The sequence below is a fragment of the Gopherus evgoodei genome, chromosome 5 (assembly GCF_007399415.2).
Source record: "Gopherus evgoodei ecotype Sinaloan lineage chromosome 5, rGopEvg1_v1.p, whole genome shotgun sequence".
NCBI classification, from domain to species: Eukaryota; Metazoa; Chordata; order Testudines; family Testudinidae; genus Gopherus; species Gopherus evgoodei.
This window is the reverse complement of record NC_044326.1, coordinates 102,975,547-102,994,677: the sequence shown is the minus strand read 5'-3', so window position 1 is coordinate 102,994,677 and position 19,131 is coordinate 102,975,547. Positions and strand designations below refer to the sequence as shown.

Below are 19,131 nucleotides of genomic sequence, written 5' to 3'. Positions count from 1 at the left end.
AATATACATAAAAAGACAGGCATATTAAGTCCAAAATATTACATTGTTTGTGATACTTTAAAAAATAGATAATAAGACTAGCCAATTATTAATTATCCAGCTCCATATAATAGTATTGAGGTAAACTAGCTCCACTGTTGTTGGATCTATTCTTATAAAAAAATACCATACAATCTTTAATAGCCACAAGCGGTCACTACCTGAATTTTTCATCTTATCCAAAAATGGCACCAGCATGCCCTGGTTTTGGTTCCTTTTTTGTCTCAGGGCCTAATATTGTATTTGTAGGTGAAATCCTGGCCCCATTGACATCAATGGGAGTTTTGCCATTCACTTCAATGGGACCACAATTTTACCCTATGTCTTTATTCAAGAAAACTCCAATTGCAGTCAAAAAGAAACCAGCAAGGAGTAGTTTTATCTGACAAAGGAGCCTAAGATAAGATGTTCAGCAGGAAGACTACCCTCTAAATCACATATTTGTTAATATAACCTGAGAGAGTTCTGTTCCAAGTGGTAACATATGTTTGTGACAGGACAGGAGAGCCATCAAGCACTAAACTACTGCATATCACTATGTCACTGTGCTTAGAACATTTCACCTGCTGTTTCATTTGGAAGGAGAAAGTACTTGCTTAACATCATCTTGCTGCTTATACAGTAGAGTGACTTCTGCTCCCTCCTCAATACCTACTCAACCTAAACATTTGTATTTTATTTCCTGATTGTATTAGATTTTGAACAGACTTAATTAAATGATTTGACAATCCTAGAACACGAACCTGTGTTTGTCTAGGCATTAGATTTTTTTGAATCTGACACATAACTTTTAGTTTGCATTAGGATTAGGAATCTTTGAATCCCTGACTGAAATAAAATAAACATCTCAAAGTCTGTATTCAAATATGTTAACAAGTTTTAAAATGTCATATAATGAAGTGACTTCAAACAATTTAGCATGGGGAAAGTTCAATTTAATTATGGCAATACTAATTTTTTTTGACTGAGTTGGTGTGAAATTGCAGCCATAAATGCTAACATATATCATAAACTAAACATAAAAGCTATTTGCAAGCAGCAGGAAGTATGAAATGAGTTTCCACCCATGGGTGAAACTTTCAAGCAAAAGTAAATATATTTTCTTCACCTACCTGTGGGTGTTTGTGTTCCCTTCAAGTCTGTGGCACCATTTATCTCTCTCATGTTCCTAATGTATTTATTTCCCATAAACTTTATTTTAAAGCAGGGCAAAAGTGTGCTCATAGAGCCTTGTTCCTGTCAGGTATAGAGGAAGCAGAACTCAAAGATTTCTGGGATGTCTCAATATTGGGAACGGGCAAAAGAGTTAAGGCAAAATCACTGGTCACAATTTCACCAATCACTCCCAATTTGGATTTTCAAATGCCAGTCAGCTTTTTACCCAAACCTCCTCAACCAGTCCCTGACCCACACTCCTCATACATTTTGGCTTCTCTACCACTCCTACCTTTTAAGACAAATCACCAACAGCACTGTGGCTCTCTCTCTCTTGTTTGTGTCATAGTATGTACATCACACGGTTCACACCTGTGACAAACAGCCGGAAAACATCTAAGATTTATTGCTCTTCAGATTCCAGTCAGACACATACATGTCATGTAGTGTCAGACCCAAGTAATGGGAAAGCTTTAGAGCACCAGCAAATTTGCAGTGAGCAATGTACCAAAACCTAACTTGTCAACTGGTAGAAGAGTTATGTGCAGTAGGTGGACAGAAGATTTCCTTGAGCTTCTAGACATATGGTAAGGGCTAAAGAGAGGATCAGTTGGATCTGCTGAGCCCCATATTAAAAGGCAGAGAGGAGTTACAGCAGCAGAAGGATCATAGAATCAGACTAGGTGATCAGTGGGAATTGAAATGGGCTCTAGTAGCAGCGAGAGTGAAATAGATTGTCAGATAGAAGAAGGGATATGTGGAGTAGCAGAGAGCGAAGATTATCCTGAACTTCTGTAGGGTGAGGGCTAGAGGGAGGATCCTTAGGATCCAGGCCTGGCAGATGGATTGGGTCCTGATACAATAGTAAATTAATAAGCAGAATAGCACACATCTGATTTTTGCTGGGACAAAATCAAGGGAAGTAATGTACCTTGGTTCACACCACTTTAGGTTATAAGACTTGAGAAAATAGGGGCAAGCAGAGGCAAGGAATCATGGACAATGAGTAAGTCACAGGTCTGGGACTCAAGAGATCTGGCTTCAATTCCTTGTCCCATCACAGACTTTGTATGTGACCACGGGCAAGTTACTTATCCTATGTGCACCAGTTCCCTATCTGTAAAAGATGAGAATAATAATTCTTCATTATCTCAAGGGGTGGTTGTGAGGATAAATCCCTAAACACTAGTGGGATGCTCAATTTCTGTGGTGACAGATGCCATAGTACTAACTAGCGATGTGATTCTGAATCAATTCATATAAGTGCACTGCTGACTTAAACGGAGGTCATGGGAGGGGGAGAAAGAAATGTAAGGTTTTCATGTGAGGAAGCAGTGCTACAGTTTTGGTGATCTTGGCCCAATATAGTCTAAATCCCCCATTGCAAGATGGAGGGTGATCTATATAAATTGATTGTTAAACTTTTAAAAAAGCATTCAGATTTTTGGATATTTAGCTGACCTTTAAAATTGTTTTAAAGTTTAACTGTCTCTCCACAGGACTGTTGTAGGTCAGCAAGCAAGGGAAAACAGACTTGAACAGGGGAACCTGAGATGGAAAGCAGTGTTATCGGACAGGGTAGGAGAGTGTTGCTCAGGAGACCATGGATAATTTTATGGGTGATGAGCAGGGTTATACTTGAAAGAGGTAGAGCTGGTTAGCACTATCTGGGAGGTGGCTAATTATTCCAGGCACTGGCAACCTCAACTTGTTTACAACTGAGTTAATTTTTCCTTTTGATTGTAAGAACATAAGAACGGTCGTACTGGGTCAGACCAAAGGTCCATCTAGCCCAGTATCTGTTTACCAACAGTGGCCAATGCCAGGTGCCCCAGAGGGAGTAAAGCTAACAGGCAATGATCAAGTGATCTCTCTCCTGCCATCCATCTCCATCCTCTGATGGACAGAGGCTAGGGACACCATTCTTTACCCTTCCTGGCTAATAGCCATTTATGGACTTAGCCGTCATGTCACTGTCATGTATTTAATGTTGTTTCTGGAGAGGGTCTGGGTACTATGGCTTATCCTCAATCTATATCCTTCCCCTTGACATTTTCCTTTCAATATTATATGGTTGCCTCCCAGAGTAAACCTAGAGGATCAAATTTCAGCTGGATGTTGTGCAGCCAACAGTTAGAGTATCATTATTTATAATGCAGTAGTACCAAGAGGCCATACCTAGGCTGGACCCCTTTGTGGTAGGTGCAGTACAAACACATGATAAATCACAAACAAAACCTTTTAAAACATAGATCTCTGAAACTGTCATTTCCATTTGGTTCAAGCAGAAAAGATGATTATTTCAGTCCTACTTTGCACTATTAAATGGGGCCCTGCTGGGAAGCATCAATGAGATGGCAGCCAGCACTGAGGGTATCTCCACTGCAAAAAATAGGGTGTTTTTACCCTAATGAAATACATATTATCTTTGCTGTTTATTGTAAAAACCTCTGGAACTCAGATACACCAAGCTCTGAAGTTATCAAAAAATATCTTGAGGTAGCAGAAATGCCCAAGATAAACAAAACTGATAAATAATAGAAGAAGAAATCTTAGAGACTGTAGCAAGTATGAAAAGTGGTAAAGCTCCAGGACCTGAAGGCTTTCCAGCTGAATTTTGCAAGGTATTTAAGAGGGTCCCTTGAGTGGCACCATCAGTGCTATTTGGTTAGGAGAGGTATTTCTACAGCTCATGAAAGAACTGCAGTGGCTGTTCTCCCTGAAGAAGGAAAAGACATTATCTTGTTGTGCAGCTCTCATAGGCCCATATCATTGTTGAACCATGACCAGGGCTTCAGATTTGTCATAGCATTTTTTAATCAAAAATTACAGAGCAGTCACAGTACATTTAGTAAAATTTTGTTTTTTTTTTAATAAAAAATACTCTGACAAATAAAGGGAGCTTGGGATGGAGAAGGGGGATGAAGAGAGCATGCCCCACGCTCACCCCGCAGCAGTGTCCCATGAGGTCACAGCCCCACTCACTCATATTTTGCCCTGCTGCCTCCCCATCATGATGGCAGGGTGGCTGGGCCAAACCTAAGTGGCATTGTGACCATGTGCACCAAGTTGCAACACCCAGAGCGGGGAGCCATGCCCAGCTCCACAGGGCAGGAGCTGCTGCTGCAGGGTGTGTTTATTAAAATCATGGACACAAAAACACATAATGGACAAACAGGAAAATCACAGTATCCATGACATTGCTTCCCACCAAGACAAATCTGCAGCCCTTATCATGAAAAAGATTTTAGCAAAAAACTAGCGAGCTGATGGCAGTCTATGCTCTCAGCTTATATAAATCCAGATCAAATTGGATTCATTAAGGATAGACAGATGTCCAATAATATTTGGAGAATACTTGGAATCATCCATAATGCCAGACGAAAAAAAGATGAATTTATTTTATCACTTGATGCAGAGAAAGTCTCTGATAGAATATAGCAAACTTTTTGTTTCTAATCCTGCCCCATATGGACACTGGTCCCCAATCCCTTAAATGGGTAACTGCTCTTTACACAAAAGCAGCTATATGAAGTAATGGAGTTAAATCTCCTATTTGAACTACACAGAGGGACTAGGCAGGGATGTCCGTTCTCTCTCTACTTATTGCACTGGTCCTAGAAATCTACCGTACGACTAAAACTTCCAGAAGCACATCAGAAAACAGCTTTATATACAGATGATGTAATATTTATCTAAATCAAGTATTTCCCTAAAATTAGTTTCTAAAGAAATCCAAGACTTTGGGAAAGCATCTGGATTTAAAGGAAAATATACCAAATATGAAATGCTAGCTATAAATTTACCAGACTCTGAAAAGTCACTCCTCCAGAAAAAATATTGGGTACAAATGAGCAGCAAACCCTATAAGATACCTGGGAATTCAAATCTCAAACAACACATAAGTGCTCTGTGGTTTAAATGTCAATCCACTACTTCAGCAAATGTAAAAAATCTGGAGTGCTGGAGAAAGTATGCCATTTTTTGATTGAGAATAACAGTCTTAGTCAAAATGAAAGTTTTGATTAGGACATCTTTCTGGTTTCAATCCTTCTGTGATCATCCCAGACAAAACCCTAGCACAAATACAGAGGCTGTCAGAATTTATATGGAATAAGAAAAGACCTAGAGTGAGCACAGATACTTTATACAGACCCCTTAGTCAGCATGGAGTAGCTGTTCCAAATTTTCTATGGTATAATCAAGCCAGTTAGCCCAAACCATACACACATCCTTTTGCAAAGGCCACTCTATGGGTTTGGGATATAACTAAAAAGAAGTTATTCTGCCTTGCCATGACACCCATAGCAAGATCTTAACCCAAATCACGAACCACAGAATAAATAAGTACATTGAATGGGGATAAGTGGTGTAAAAATTGTAGGGAAAGAGATTTTATGCATATATGATGAAAACGTCCAGTCATTAGAGAGTATTGGGATGCAATCCATAACAAGTATCACAAATTGTTGGATATTTATTACCAAATGATTCTTTGCTAATTCTCCTGGAGCTTCTTGGAAGAAATGGTCACACAATAGGAAATAAAAAATTAAATCTCTCAGCTCCGTGTAGCTGCTTTGCTATAGCTAACCTCTCATTGGACAAAAAAGAAAAAACAGTCCAACTGTAGAAGAATGGCTCAAAAACCATAGGTGGTAGTTGTGGGAAAATTCACACACCAAATACATACCCAGCAAAATAGACAGAAGACAGAGAGCTAGATATTTGGTTACCTTTTATTCAACACAAAGTATGTTCACATGCAAGAATACCCAGCACACTTATCCAAGTTTATTTCTATATTAACATTTCATAGACATGCCTGGTCTGATAAATGTGTAATGAGAGCTGTCGCTTCACTTAATCAAACCCCTAGACGGGACATGTCCTAGGTGCTGTAAGGATGCTCACTCTGGGCTATGGTGTTGAACAGAGAGCTCTGGTGACCATAGTCCTATACAACATGCAGCTGAGCTTGCTGGTTTCATGCTGCTGATTGGTTTTGCTGGTACAGGCAGTCCTTGACTTTATGATGTTCGAGTTACAATGAATGGCACTAATGACCCTTCTACATTGACACCGATTCGACTTACGACTATAGGTTTCGAGTTTACGACGCTCGATCTTGCAATGGAGTAGATTGTGGTTCTGAGTTACGACATTACGACTTGATACATTTGTAAGGAACCAATTGAAAAAATGGCATTAACTGTGACAAAGCTTCACTGCCAACACAGGTTCAAATGGCAGGGAGACCGCAGCAGATTGCATCCAAACCCTGAACCCCCGCTCTGAAGTTTTTGGGGCAAGCGGCTGAAGAGGGGAAAGCAGAACTACTGTGAGGTACCTCAAGTTCAGCCTGGAACCTTTCTGCCAGGCAGACCGCTCCGGGAACCGCGACCCCTGCCAGGCCGCACAGCCCCCTGTGATGCACACCAGCAGGGTGAGGAAGACTTAGGGTTGCCAGGGGCCCAGTTTTCAACCAGAATGCCTAGTTGAAAAGGGACTCTATCGGCTCTGGTCAGCACTGCTGACCAAGTTGTTAAAAAGTCCGGTTGGTGACACAGCGGGGCTAAGGAAGGCTCTGTGCTGATCCCGCCAGGGCTGGCTCTAGGGTTTTTGCTGCCCCAAGTGGCAAGGAAAAAAAAAAGCTGCAACCGTTATCAGCGGCAGCTCCACCATGCTGCTTTCTTCTTCGGCAGCAGGTCCTTCCCTCCAAGAGGGACCCGCAGCTGAATTGCCCAACCTTCCACCCCTTCCTGTTGGCCACCCAAAACGCTTGCTGAGTTGGTGCCTGAAGCTGGCCCTGGCTTCCAGAAGGAGTAGCATGTCCCCCCTCCGGCTCCTATGCCTAGGGGCAGCCAGGGGGTTCTGCATGCTGGCCCCACTGCAAGCGCCGGTTCTGCAGCTACCATTGGCTGGGAACTGTGGCCCATGGGAGCTGCAGGGTTGGTGCCTGCGGACGGGGCAGCATGCAGAGCTGCCTGGCTGCACCTTCACATAGGAACCAGAGGAGGGACATCCTGCTACTGCCAAGAGCCTGCACTCCGACCCCCTCCTACACCCCAATCCCTAGCCCCAGCCTGGAGCCCTCTCCCACACTCCAAACTCCTCATCCCCAGCCGAGTCCCCTCCTGTTGCTGCACCCCAAATCCCTCATCCCCACAGCAGAGTGGTCATTGCCCCTGCACCCCAACCCCTGCCTTAGCCCAGAACCCCTCCCATACTCCGAACCCCATGGCTCCACCCACCAGCACCCTAAGCCCAGCGCCCGCACCCCCAGACGGAGCCTGCACCCAAAGTCCCTGAGCCAGCCCGGTTAAAAGTAGCCAGTGAGTGAGGGTGGGGAGAGCGAGGGAGCGATGGAGGGGCGGGACAAGGGTGTTTGGTTTTGTGCCAGTAGAACGAAGACTATGAATGTCCGTTGGCACCGCGCTCCCGGCGCTGACACGGAAGCCGGGACGCTGCCCCCGATCTCCTGCTCTACGGCCTCCAATTCCGGCCCCGCCCCACCCGGGCACCGCCCTGTCCCTGCGGCGACAACACAGCGGCGAAAGGAGTCCAACCCCCGCGCCTGCGCACTGGCTATAGCGACGCCTCTTGATGACGTTTCAGGGGCGCCAGCGGAGAGGGCCCCAGGCCGCGAGGCGCCGCCAGCATGAAGGAGACGCCGCTGTCCAACTGTGAGCGGCGCTTCCTGCTGCGCGCCGTCGAGGAGAGGAAGGTACGAGATCGAACCCCCCCTTTCCCCACCACGGGCCAGGGCCCCTCCCATGGGAGCGCGGGCGGGGTCCGGGCGAGCCCCCATCTCTCCCCGAGTCGCCGGGCTCCCGCGCGGGGGTAGTGACTCTGCTCTCGGCTTTGCAGCGCTTGGACGGGCGGCAGAGCTACGACTACAGGAACGTGCGAATCTCCTTCGGGGCCGACTACGGCTGCTGCATCGTGGAGCTGGGGAGGACCAGGTACCGCGGGGAGACGCCCGGTCAACGGCCCGTCTGTCTCCCAACTGCCGCCGCGTCCTGCCGGAGCGCGCGCTGCTCACTCGGCCCCAATTGCGCGCGTGCACGGGGAGTCCAGAGTGACCGCAGCCGCCTGCAGGAGGGCGGTAGCGGTGAGTGGGGGGAGGGGATGGCGCTGAGGAAAAGAAATAGAGGTTGGTCTCCCTTGAGGTATTTATAGGTGCAGATTGGAAAGCTACAGATAAGCGGATCTTTATATCCTAACTCTGGATGTTGGCAATTCATTAATTCCCCCATCCAAGGATCTCAAATTAAGGCTTGCAACACCCTTATGAAGTAGATCAGGGTAGGCAACCTGTGGCATGCGTGCTGGGATGGGAGCTGATTTTCAGTGGCACTCACACTGCCCGGGTCCTGGCCACTGGTCCGGGGGGCTTGGAATTTTAATTGAATTTTAAATTAAAATTCGTAAACATTTTTAAAACTTTATTTACTTTACATACAACAGTAGTTCAGTTATATATTATAGATTTCTAAAAATGTTAAGATGTATTACTGGCACGCAAAACCTTAAATTAGAGTGAATAAATGAAGACTCGGCACACCACTTCTGAAAAGTTGCTGACCCCTGAAGTAGATGGTGTCTCTGTTTTATAGGCTGGAGGAACTGAAGTAGACACAAGTAAATTGTTCGAGCTCCCACAGTAGTACAACTGGGAATAAACCACAAAAATTTGAACTTCTGGCCTGTGTTCTAACATCTAGATCCTTCTTATCCCCTGTTAGTGACTGGCATTTTATCTGTATGACCAAATCCTATATATGAAGAAGCTGTAATAAACTGGAGATGTGCAGTAAAATTCAAGTGCAAGTTGCTTTAATGTTAAAGTTATTTTTTGTCACCCATATTGAAGTCTTTTGGGGCTTTGTGGGGGGTTTCTTTTGCAGAGTCCTTGGACAGGTTTCATGTGAACTTGTTTCCCCAAAGCTAAATCGAGCTACAGAGGGTATACTTTTCTTTAATCTTGAACTCTCCCCAATGGCCGCACCAGCTTTTGAGCCTGGCAGGTATGTCTCTTCAGTGACTACAAGCAAGGATGGTACAGATGCCCCCCGACTTATGCAGTCATTCCGTTCTGGAAAGCCTTGCATAACTCGCATTACGTGTAAATTGGAAACGTGTACCAGTACGTTACACAAAAATTTCCACAATTTGGAAATCCTATTTCTGGCTTATGGAACTTTTCCTGTACGTCCAAATTTGGGTAAATCGGGACTTGCGTAACCTGGGGAGCGTCTGTATAAGGAAAGCTATTCAGTATCATAGTTGTCAGACTTATTAATAACTCACAACTAAAATTTACTCAATCTCTTGTTTTTTTCCAGGCAACCTGAGCTTTTGGTGAAACTGAATCGACTACTAGAAAGATGCCTAAGAAACTCAAAATGTATAGACACTGAATCTCTCTGTGTTGTTGCTGGTGTAAAGGTGTGGAAAATGCTATGAAATCAAAAGGGCTGTAATACTAGGGGATTAATATGTTGCATTTAGAGGTCAGTCTGTCTTTGAGGAGCAGTAATCCTGATTTTATTTTAAAAGACTAAGGTTCCAGCTGTGCAAACATAGATGTGTTTAACTTTAAGATTGTGCGTACTCCCTTTAAAGTCAATGGGCTATGTACATGCCTAAAGCTAATCATATGCATGAATGTTTACAGTGGTGGTTCTCAAACTGTGGGTCGGGACCCCAAAGTGGGTCATGACCCCATTTTTAATGGGGTCACCAGGCCTGACTTAGACTTGCTGGGGTCTGGGGCCAGAGTGTAGCTGGAGCCCTACTTCCCGGGGCCAAAGCTGAAACTTGAGCCCCACCACCTGGGGCCGAAGCCTGAGGGCTTCAGCCCTGTGCAGTGAGGCTCAGGTTACAGGCCTCCTGCCTGGGGCTGAAGCCCTTTGGCTTTGGCTTCGGCTTCCTTGCCCATGGCAGTTGGGCTGGGGCTTGGGCTTTGGCATTGGCCCCACCACCTGGGCTGGGGCTCAGGCTTCAGTTCCCTCTCCCGGGGTCATGTAGTAATTTTTCTTGTCAGAAGGGGGTCGCAGTGCAATGAAGTTTGAGAATCTCTAGTTTACAGGATTGGGGCTGAAATCATACTTCAATTTTATTTTCTTTATCACAAATTAATAATGTTGAAAATAGATACTGTTTCTGTTCAGATTTATTCAGTTTTCGTCATCGTAATTTTTGATGGTCAAGGACTGAATTATACGTACATTCAACATGAATAGTAAAAAGTTATTTTGAAAAGATGTTGGAAAATCCAGACAAATTACTAGTACTACAGTTTAGTGAATTTTCATGTTGGTTTTTTTTCCCACCTCAGGTGTGGCAAATTCGTGTGGACCTGCATTTGTTGAATCATGATGGAAACATTATTGATGCTGCAAGTATAGCAGCAATAGTGGCTTTGTGTCACTTCCGTAGACCAGATGTATCTGTGCAAGGAGAGGAAGTAACTTTGGTGAGTAGCATGAGGTGAAAGTGGTGGGATTATTGAAATTTAAAATTTCATTGATGATTGCTGCTTTATATAAAATGGATCTCTGTCAATAAAGACAAGTTAAGTCTTAGAGGTAGAGCTACTTAAAATATCAAGGGATAGGAATAGATACATTTGTTTTTATCAATATGTATAGTATACAGTTATCGATTTTCAATTTGAGAGACTGTGAACATTAAAAAATTAAATTAGGATGACATTTTATAGCACATTTTTGTACTTCTCAGTCAAACTGGAAGAGCTCAAATGGCACAAAAATGAGTGCAGTATAGTTACCTAGATGAGTAATATTAATAGGAAGTAACATTTTGAAAAGAGAGAGAATCAAGTCTTATTGAATTTTTAGATGACTGGGCTTTTCTTACTTTTTATCTTTCTGAAATGCCTAATTTCTTTAGTACTTTCTTATAAATTATATATAGAATTGAGTAAGTAACAAATTGCCACGTTGACTTTTTATATTTTTAGTATACCCCTGAGGAACGTGATCCTGTCCCTTTGAGTATCCATCACATGCCTATCTGTGTCAGTTTTGCCTTCTTCCAGCAAGGGTAGGTTTCTGTTACGGCACTGACTTAAATCATCTACCAGTTTCTGTAGAACTGCAATAAAAACATAAGTTTCCATAAATAGCCGTGTTAACAAAATGCACTAATGAACTAGCTTTATCTGAAATGAGAAGGTGTGAAGAAGAGGTGTAATAGGAGTACTTGTGGCACCTTAGAGACTTAACAAATTTATTGTAGCATAAGCTTTCATGGGCTACAGCTCACTTCATTGGATGCATGTAGTGGAAAATACAGAAAGAAGATATCTATATAGCTACACACACACACGGAACATGAAACAATGGGTGTTACCATACATATTATAAGGAGAGTGATCAGTTAAGGTGAGCTGTTGTCAGCAGGAGAGAAAAATAACTATTTGTAGTTGTAATGAAAATGGCCCATTTCCAGCACTTGACAAGGAGATATAAGGAACCTGGGGGGGGTAGGAGGGGAGATAAGCATGGGGAAATAGTTTTACTTTGTGTAATGGCCCATCCACTCCCAGTCTTTATTCAAATGTAATTTAATGGTGTCCAATTTGCAAATTAATTCCAATTCAGCAGTCTCTCATTGGAGTCTGTTTTTGAAGTTTTTTTGTTGTAATACTGCGACTTTTAGGTCTGTAATCGAGTGGCCAGGGAGGTTGAAGTGTTCTCCAACTGGTTTTTGAATGTTATAATTCTTGACATCTGATTTGTGTCCAATTATTCTTTTACGTAGAGACTGTCCGGTTTGGCCAATGTACATGGCAGAGGGGTATTGCTGGCACATGATTGCATATATCACATTGGTAGATGTGCAGGTGAACAAGCCTCTGATAGTTTGGCTGATGTGATTAGGTCCTGTGATGGTACCTCCTGAATAGATATGTGGACAGAGTTGGCAATGGGCTTTGTTGCAAGGATAAGTTCCTGGGTTAGTGTTTTTGTTGTGTGGTTGCTGGTGAGTATTTGCTTCAGGTTTGGGGGCTGTCTGTAAGCAGGGACTGGCCTGTCTCCCAAGATCTGTGAGAGTGATGGATCATACTTCAGGTGTTCTTCTTCATGCTGCTTGATATAACATGAAATTTCCATAGACTTTTCATAGAAATGTACACTGAAACCAGTCTCTTTAGGTATACTTATCCCAAAAACCATGAAGCTTGTTTGTATAATTTATCTTCTGCCCTTAAGGTTTCAGGCAAGCAGTTTACACTTAACTGTTGTGTCCTACTCTACAATGGTTTCAGGACCTATTTGTTGGTGGATCCCAGTGAACGAGAGGAACGTGTAATGGATGGCCTCCTAGTGATTGCAATGAATAAACATCGTGAGATTTGTACTATCCAGTCCAGTGGAGGGATTATGCTGTTAAAAGATCAGGTAAATGGCATTTTCTTTGACTAGTCATTCTCTCTGATATAAACTTCTTGATGTATTGTAATATTTAGGGCATCTAGTGTTTTGGTATGAGAGAAGAATGGTATCTCTGTTTGATTTCATAGGAAATGTAAATATGACAGTACCTTGTGGGGATGATTTAAAGGTCAAATGTTTGCTCTCATACTCTGTACTTCTTGAAGTTTAAGGTAATTGGGAGAGCAATCTATTAACGTTTCTAAGTGGTTTTTAGAAGTTTTTCTGAAAATAAACTTACTTCTTGACTATAACAAATAACTTACTGCTGCCAGATTCCAATGCTCCTCAGTTGGTATTTGTGTAGCAGCTAGTCTTGAAACATTTGTCACTTTGAACTGAAATGAAACTCAATTTTTTTTCTTAAGGCCGGTAATAATATTGGAAATCTTTTGCATTCTTAAGGTGGCACATAGCTCTTTTTGTAATTATCAATACATTTGGTAGTTTCAGTATAGATCTGGGCATACAGTATATAACATGCTGACAGACGCTCTGGTTAAACAGTACTAACTATGTGTAAAGCATATTTCCTCTGTCAAACAAGTTCTAAGCTAAAGGTTTGTGGGGAAGTTTCCATTTGAACTTCCCGACTGAGACATCATTCATGGGGCATTAGCATCTAGTACAGGGGTGGCCAGCCTGTAGCTTCTTCAGAAGTTAATATACGGCTCCTTGTGTAGGTGCGGACTCCGGGCTTGGAGCTACAGGTGCCAACTTTCCAGTGTGCCAGGGGTGCTCACTGCTGAACCCCTGGCTCTGCCACAGGCCGTGCCCCCACTCCGCCATGTCCTCACATCTCCCTACATGCACACACAAAAAAAAAACAAAAAACAAAAACCCTGCCTGCCTGCCACAAAACAGCTTATCAGGAGGAAGAGGGAGGCACATTTGGGATGCTGACATACTACTGTGACTCTTTGGCAATGTACATTGGTAAATTCTGGCTCCATCTCAGGCTCAGGTTGGCCACTGCTGATCTAGCAGTACAAAAAAACCAGTACATGTTTTCACTTTGTACTTAAATAAAGTTGTGTTTATTTTAATTGCATGATAATAAACTATTATTCACTACAAACAGGTTCTGAGATGCAGTAAAATAACTGGTGTTAAAGTAGCAGAGATCACAGAGCTAATTCAAAAGGCCTTGGAGAATGACCGGAAAGTTAGGTGAGGTTGTTAAAATGCAATGAAGTGGAAGTTAATAGTAACCTTTTATGGGGTCAGATTATTCGGGTACTGTTTTCCTGTGAGAGGAGTCTCTGAAAGAGAAGCTTTGCAACTGATGGTCTTCAATAAGTGGTGTTATAGTCAGACTCAACTAATAGTTATGTTTTCTGTGAAGAGATGATTGTATTGACACACTCAAGCCAACAGTATTCACTGCATGATGCAAAACGACTACCTTGGGGAGGAGGGGAGAGAATAAAGTTGAAAAAAGAAAAGCTTAGCTGTCTAAAGAAGGTAGCATGATACTAATAAAACAGCCACATTCAAAAAAGGATTGCTGTTCTCAGGTGACTGAGACCACAACTAGGGAAAACTTGGCCTTCTCAGTTCAAAGATTCTGTCTCTGATCTCCTAAATCAGGAACAAATTTGCTGTATTATTTCATTTAACACAGGGATTCTCAAACTGGGGGTCAGGACCCCTTGGGTCATGAAGCTATTACATGGGGCGGGGGAGAGTCGTGTACCGTCAGCCCCTCCCCCAAACCCTGCTTTGCCTACAGCGTTTATAATGATGTTAAATATATTTTAAAGTGTTTTTAATTTATAGGGGGGGGGGTCACACTCAAAGGCCTGCTATGTGAAAGGGGTCACCAGTACAAAAGTTTGAGAACTACTGACTTAACAGTTTAAATAGCTAACCTGTTTTTTTGTCTTGTTGTTGTAAATCTCTGTATATAGCTGAACTCTTTAACTTGACTTTCTAAAATATGAAATGTCTTGAAATACAATTTTTGTATTTATTTAATAAATAGGAAAGAAGGTGGAAAGTTTGGCTTTGCAGAGTCTATACCAAATCAAAAGATTTCTGCCTTTAAAATGGAAAGAGCTCCTGTTGATACTAATGATGTGGAAGAGCAAGCTGAAGAAATCATCATGAAGGCTGACCCTCCTTCAGATTTGTATCTTTTCTACTATATCACTTTCATGAGAAGACAGTGATATCTCAGTTAAAGCTTTCTGAATCACCCAATAGATCTTGAGTTTCTCATTTCGCAGGCTATAAGACTACATTATGATCATCTAGATCTTGTTTTATTTATAGAAAGTGTATCAGGATAGAGGAATTCATAGTATAGCTTGTTGATCAGCAGTGTGTGGGTTTTCCACCAGACTCTTTCTCTACCTCCCTTTTCCATTACTCCCCTAATTCCTCTGAATCCTACTGCTAAGGAGGGTTCAGTGCAGCTCCATGTGGCGTTATTAATCACTGAACGGCAGTGTGGGGCCCTTCTAGGGGAGATGAGTTCTGCAGTACAGGCAGCAAAAGATGAACCCAGCTATCTTCTGCATGGCAATGTTGGGCTGTGATGTGAAGGAGATCAGTTGTCTCAGTCATTGTGCATACCTTAGGCATTTTTACTTTATCAGCCATTCAAGAGAACATTTGACTTCCATTTTGCTCAGATGAATTTCTTCACATCATATACTTAGCCCTTGGTACTCACCACAGATTATATATGTATGTTGGTACTTAAACGTTCCAAATAATGTATCTAGTTCAACATGCTGTACCATGAGTACAAATAAGAATTCTGGCAACTCCTGGATTTTTCTTAATTAGCTCAGTGTTGCCAAACCAATACTACGGATGCCTGGGACTGCCCAAATTGGGGAGGGACTAGAGAACTCCTGGGGAGACTTTGAAGAATCTGAGAGAGAGGAGGAAGAGGAAGGTAACAGTGACGATGCTACCACCTCAGGAGGTCAGAAAATGGAAACGGAAGAGATAAATATTGTGAGCAAAACTAAGAAGGGTTAGTATCTGCTTTAAATGTAATGTTATTGAAAACAACTGTACATGTATTCTGGTGTATTTGAAGCTGTGTCCTCTCCTAAGCAGTAAGAAAGGGAAAACACAGGTACTTGCCAGCAGGAATATGCAGCTGCCATCTGCAAAATGACTTTAGAGCTGTTATGGCTTAAATCTGCCAAATGTAAATATCCAACCCCAGAAAGACATGCTGGGAGTAGAGGGGGGAGTTTTTACAAGAGGGAAACCCTACACTGAGGAATTAGTAGGGACAAGAAAGTAACAAAAAAAGGTGCTTTTAGGGAAAGACCTGCTTTGTTTTGTGTCTGTTGCTATTATGGCAGTATCTAATCAAAACAAAATACCAGACAAGATGAGAATGCTCTTGGTGCTCTGTCCTATACCTACTGTTGAGAGATGTCACAGAAGCAGCAGGATACTTAACCAAATTCAGCCACTCTTATAAAAGTGTTCAGTTTATAACAGCTAAAATAAAGTATCAATTGTTTTAAAGTTATTGTGCTCGAAGGGTGATTTTGGCCCTTGAGTAAGTTGCACAAACATGTCCCACTGCTTTAAAATGTCTCTAGGTGTGTAGTAATACTTAGACTCAGGTTCTACAGTAATAGAAATAACAGTTCTCTTGTTTGTTTGTAAGATGATGACACAATTATACTGTCTGACAGTGAAGAGGAGGAAGTTGTCATTCTGGAACCAGAGGAGACACACAAGAAAACACGGTAACCACAACTATGTAAAGGGAGGGGATCTTTAAAACAGCATACCGTGTTGAGACAAGGAATAGTTTCGGCATGCTTCTTTGTGTCTACGCTTGTTGAGGAAAACGTTCCTCAAAATAATGCAAGCACTCAGATAATGGGGCCAGATCCTCAGTCTGTTCTAGGTTCTTTGCGCTGCCTAAGGGAGCAGCCAAGGATTCTCTTAATGTTGGGGAAATATATGGGTAGTATAATGTTTTGTATTTCTTTAGTGCCTATGAGTTCTGGTCATGAACCAGCAGCCCATTGTGCTCGTTATTGTACAAACTGAATAAAAAGACAGTCTCTGCCCTGAATCAGCAGGCTCAACTCTATGCCACCCATATTTTCTTCTGCATATGGGTTGAGGCCAAAGCATGCAGTGTTTGGGCAAAGTAGTGCCTATGGGACCGCTCTAGTTGGTGCAATTTAAACCAGATATTTGGATGTTCTGTTACCCTGGGTTAGAACCACCTACCCTACTCCTCAGGTGTACTGCAGTGGGTTCTGCCCAGTGAATAGGATAGAGCTGGGAAATGCGGACTCTAACTACTAATGCAACAGGAGCTTGTATTATTTTTAACACAGATCTATTAGCTTCTTTATAAGAACCATGCAACTCAATGCTAAGAGAAGTTATGGTATCTAGAAAGATAGTCCACTATGACTTGTCTGTTATATGTGGATTTGTGTTGCTGAGGTTGTTTGCTGTTTAGATGAGGATTTCCCTTAGTTTTCTTTAAACCCTGTTACAAGTAAAACACGATTGGGTTGTGGTAGGTTGGTCATGTACAGAGCTGAGATCTTGAAAACCTGTGACTTGGGGCTTGACTTGCAGGGAGTATGAGTCTAGCTGCTCAGTCTTTTATTATGCTGCCTTATTTTAGGTTAAAATGTTGTTTGTTCACAGAACCCACACCACTGCCAAACAGGAAAATTCAAGTAAGAAAGCATTTAACAAAAAGAGAAAGAAGAAGAGAGCTACTCATTAGTCATGTTCCCTTCACAATAATTTTATAGATTAATACTGAAACAAGTCATTCATACTCTGTATATTAAGCTACTGAATGTATTTTTGTAGATCGGTGTTCCTTCTCTCCCTCCCCATTTCTGTAACTCAGGTCTACTCTGTATATTTTTTATATAATACTGTACATTGTCTTGCAATAAATTAAACATTCAAAAGTGTCACTATTTGAGGAGGTGGTATAAAAGAGTGGTAACTAAATATGTAAGCAAACTCTTGAATTGTCTATTATAACTATTGAAGTATAAAAACATCTGTCAATATTAACACTCCTATCTAGTAAGAACATCTTCTCACAGCCTTTAACTTCATTTAAGGCAATGCAACTCTACATTTCTAACTATTCACAGGTTCTGGATTGGCATGGTTTGTGTTCAGTCTAAGTATAGGCTTCATCCAGTACCTCTTTACACCAATAGAATTACTGGCAGTGGAATTAGTGTGAGTGGATCAGGCCTCATGTCTGCAAGAGATGAGTGTTGGAGACAAAGTAGCTCCTTTGTCTTCTTTACCAAGAAGATGATTCAAAGCATCTCAGCCTAAAAAATTTCCCTTATAAATTGTAAGAAATTGAGACAGACCATGGTCTTTGTTAATGTTTATTTTTAAACAAATTTCAGTTTAACCATGTTTCATGAAAATTAAGAAATACTTCTTAAACTACAAGTCTAAAAAGAGCTATCCTATAACACTAGGACTTACTGAGACAAAGTAGGAAGAAACAGGATCTACACTGTACCCTTAGACAAGTTAATCTCAACTGTTTCATTAGACAGTTTAAAAGGAAGATGAAATAGACAAACAGGAAAATACATACAAGAGTAGAAATAATATATACATTATTTCATGTGTCCATAAAAGTTATGTAGTAAAACTGGAGATTTAGTTTTGCCCCTGTAACTTTAAAACTTGCAAAAAGTGCTTCTTGGCAGAGCTTTTTATGTGCCTCTTAATAATTGTCGTCTTAAAAAGAAACAACATGTTTAGTTGCAATGTCAGATTTTTTTTAAATGGGGAAGCATTGGCTAGTGTAAATATATGAAGGGGTCCAATTTCAGTGTTTCATAATTGCTGCAGGTGAAGTTCTCACTTAAGTTGATGTAAGGCACTATTGTAAATAGAGTGCAGTGGTTCATAAACTTTACACAGCAGAAAGATAGCTGTGAACATGTAGTACCCTCTCTTGTCTCATCACTTTTCCAACCTCTAGGCTACATTTCTGTAGATGAAAAACATGCAACTGGACCTGGTTCTGGGAGAAAGGCCATACAAAAACAAGCTATTGTTTGGTGTACAGTATAATCTGCTTGTGCCTTAGGGAAAGGTTTGACCTAGTAATGCAGCTTTATGTGCATTATAGCTGAGGTAAGGGACAGAAGATGCTGAGAACTTTACAGGGAAAAGAGCAAGGGATAATAGAGATGGGACTATGAAGTAAAACAGGGAAGAGAGATATGACCAGAGCTGTGCTCTCTAATACAGCTTCCTCAATCTTGGAGAGGCCTAGGCTGTCCACTTACAGGAGCAGAGGTGTTTTTCAGTACCCTGGTACATTGAGTGGGGCAATAGTGCTGCAGTTTTGTTGCCATCAGAAGCAGTATAACAAGCAGCAGACATTCATAGTGACATTTCTTCTAAAAGGACAAGATTGTTAAACTCTGCTTTTGATGTAGTATATGCTTTAAGGTTACCTATATCTTATCAT

General features: G+C 41.8%; 1 protein-coding gene across 1 annotated transcript; it reads left to right on the top strand.

The window, feature by feature from the left end:
• The first annotated feature begins 7,798 nt into the window (after positions 1-7,798).
• Positions 7,799-17,723, top strand: EXOSC9 (exosome component 9). Its single transcript, XM_030564267.1, has 12 exons — positions 7,799-7,921; positions 8,065-8,159; positions 9,105-9,224; positions 9,543-9,645; positions 10,538-10,675; positions 11,183-11,265; positions 12,494-12,626; positions 13,741-13,829; positions 14,644-14,790; positions 15,458-15,645; positions 16,300-16,381; positions 17,310-17,723. Exons 1-12 carry the CDS (start codon positions 7,856-7,858, stop codon positions 17,389-17,391), a joined length of 1,326 nt encoding a protein of 441 aa, XP_030420127.1. The 5' UTR covers positions 7,799-7,855; the 3' UTR covers positions 17,392-17,723.
• The last annotated feature ends 1,408 nt before the right edge of the window (positions 17,724-19,131 follow it).

What these genes read in the sequence shown, in the direction of transcription:
- EXOSC9 (XM_030564267.1), top strand. Translation starts at nt 7,856, where the DNA reads ATGAAGGAGACGCCGCTGTCCAACTGTGAGCGGCGCTTCCTGCTGCGC. An exon ending in GAGAATGACCGGAAAGTTAG is followed by an intron (nt 13,830 to 14,643) that starts GTGAGGTTGTTA and finishes TTTAATAAATAG; the next exon opens with GAAAGAAGGTGGAAAGTTTG. An exon ending in TGTGAGCAAAACTAAGAAGG is followed by an intron (nt 15,646 to 16,299) that starts GTTAGTATCTGC and finishes TTTGTTTGTAAG; the next exon opens with ATGATGACACAATTATACTG.